This window comes from Gadus morhua, chromosome 10 (genome assembly GCF_902167405.1).
Source record: "Gadus morhua chromosome 10, gadMor3.0, whole genome shotgun sequence".
NCBI classification, from domain to species: Eukaryota; Metazoa; Chordata; class Actinopteri; order Gadiformes; family Gadidae; genus Gadus; species Gadus morhua.
Window position 1 is genome coordinate 21118627 of NC_044057.1, and position 2500 is coordinate 21121126.

The 2500-nt window shown below is 45.6% G+C and overlaps 1 protein-coding gene across 1 annotated transcript in view; it reads right to left on the reverse strand.

Annotated features, from left to right (window-relative positions):
* The window catches only part of tenm1 (teneurin transmembrane protein 1), a gene marked incomplete in the record, with an annotated part of 143465 nt that overhangs the window by 71017 nt on the left and 69948 nt on the right, over window positions 1–2500 (reverse strand). Inside the window, 1 exon segment of the mRNA XM_030367748.1 lies at window positions 2185–2385. Within this exon segment, the coding sequence (XP_030223608.1) occupies window positions 2185–2385 (201 nt within the window).

The following is a 2500-nucleotide window of genomic DNA, read 5'->3' on the forward strand; positions in this document are numbered from 1 at the left end:
CTCTCTCTCTCTCTCTCTCCCTCTCTCTCTCTCTCCCTCTCTCTCTCTCTCTCTCTCTCTCTCTCTCTCTCTCTCTCTCTCTCTCTCTCTCGCTCTCCCCTCTCCTCCCTCCCTCCTCCTTCTCTTCTTCTCCGCCTCTCTTTCCTATTCTATATGCCTCATCCATCAGTAAAGAGCAGAATCGCCGGAGGCCCAGGCCGACTACGTCCAAAACTTATTCCAATTTAAATATACATATTATTGGAGACCGTGGCAAGGCAAGGGGGAGAGAAAAAATAGAATGGGATTAAAGTTGGAGAGTTTTTCAGGTCTCTATTAGAATTACATTAGCTCAGCTATGCTTCAACAAGAACCGTAGAATGCCTGGTCCTTTTGATTAAAAGCCCACAAGCGAGTCAGGGAGAGAGAGAGCGAGAGAGGAAAAGAGAGAGAAGTGGTTCATATCTCAGATACTCAGACACGCTCCATCATTATCATGGGCCATATCGTTAATATTAAAGAATGCGTATATACCTGGTCCAGGAAACTAATGCCAAGTACCCTGCAAATCACTGCTGTGTGCATGGTAGCATGGAGCCTTCCCCACATCTCAGTGGAGTTAGTGTCGGTGGTGGGGGGGGGTATTAATAGGGAAGGTGAGGGAGCCTTATAAAGACCCCTTTATAATGGAATGGTTTTCCCCTCTGTCAGCATTGGTCAGCCAAGGACGAAGAACGTCCGTCTCAATGTGTCGGAGAAGTGGCTCTCCCTTTAGTTTTTTTCTCATGACTATCAAACCCCCTGACACCCTGTGTTGAAAATCAAAGTATTAGGGAAAAACAAAAGCATTATTTTTGTTAAAATAAAAAAAGAAAAAGGTAAAATAGTATACAGGGGGGGGAAGTCTGTGTTTTTTAAAAGGGCCACAGGAATGCAGCACTTCCAAGGAAAGTGTTCCTGGCTCACTTTGAAGCGCCTACCCTATTATAACCACCGTTACGCATCCAGACACAGGAGGCAGCATATTAAATAGACTCAGGTAAATAGCGCTGCAGTAAACATCAACAGGCATTTAAATACAACACTTATTGTTTCTCTCACTGTGGTGCTAGTGGAACCTGCAGCCAAGAAAAGTCAATTTCTACTACACGTATTTTTTCATACAGCTTAAGCAATATTTATATATATATATATATATATGTGATTGTTTTTGTTTGTGTGTGAGTTTGTGTGTGATTGTGTGTGTCTATGTGATTTTATGTTTGTGTGGGTATGTGTGTTTCAAGTTAAGTTGTGGTGTATTGAATGCTGCTGTCAAAGTCAGTATGAGAAATCTCATTTAAGCCAAGCATTAGCGGCAAGCACAATGGAAGCGTGCACGCACACACACACGCGCATATGCATATACACTTGCACACACACGCACATATATAAACACCCGCGTGTCCATTTTGTAGATTGGGTCCAAGTCACTTTCGTTTCAGATATCTCTTTAAGTCAAAGTTAATCTTATTGGACAGGAGCATCCATGCAAACAAACCCCCCCCACTAACAACATCGACCAATGTTCTGCTGCAACTGTCCGCATTTTTCAAAAGGTTTGTGCAAAAATCCATCGATCCATCTGTCCATCTATCTGTCTTACCATCCAGCCAGCCAAACATCTAGCCATTCAACATTTATCCAACCACCAACATCCATCAGGCATACATCCCTCCATCTATTCATCCATCCATCATCCAGTCATTCATCCATCCATCCATGCAGCCATCATTCTTCAATAACCAATCGTCCATCATCAAGCCATGTATTCGTCAATTAATCCATCCATTCATCAATTAATCCATGCATCCATCATCCATCAACTAATTCATCCTCCATCAACTAAACCATCTATCCATCAGCCATCCATCATCCATTCATCAACCATCATCCATTCATCAATCCATAATCCAGCCATCATCCAGCCATCATCCAGCCAGCATCCATCGTCTATCCCTCCATCATCCATCCATCTATCCCTCTATCATCCATCCATCTATCCCTCCATCATCCATCAGCCATCCATCTGAGTCCATAATCCATCTATCAACTTACAAGTTACTTTATTTGCTCAATTTAGTTTCTGGGTTGAGTGAGTTATTTGGAAACAAATCCTGCAAACATTCTTTCCGGGATCGTTTCTTTCGTAGGCAGGGCTGTTACCGTTGGAGCAGTCGGGGCCGGTCCAGGTGGGTTGGCAGGCGCAGGAGTCCGACTCCGGGAGGAAGGTGCCGTGTCCAGAGCACTGGTCCTGGCATGCGGGCAGCGGGTCGTCACAGCTCACGCCGGCCCAGCCAGAAGAACACACGCACTCGCCACGCACACACACACCGTGGCCCCCACACTGGGGGTCGGAACAGTCCACTGTGGGGTAGAGAGACAGAGAGAGAGGGAGGGAGAGAGAGAGGGAGAGGGAGAGGGAGAGAGAGGGAGAGAGAGGGAGAGAGAGGGAGAGAGAGGGAGAGAGAGGGAGAGAGAG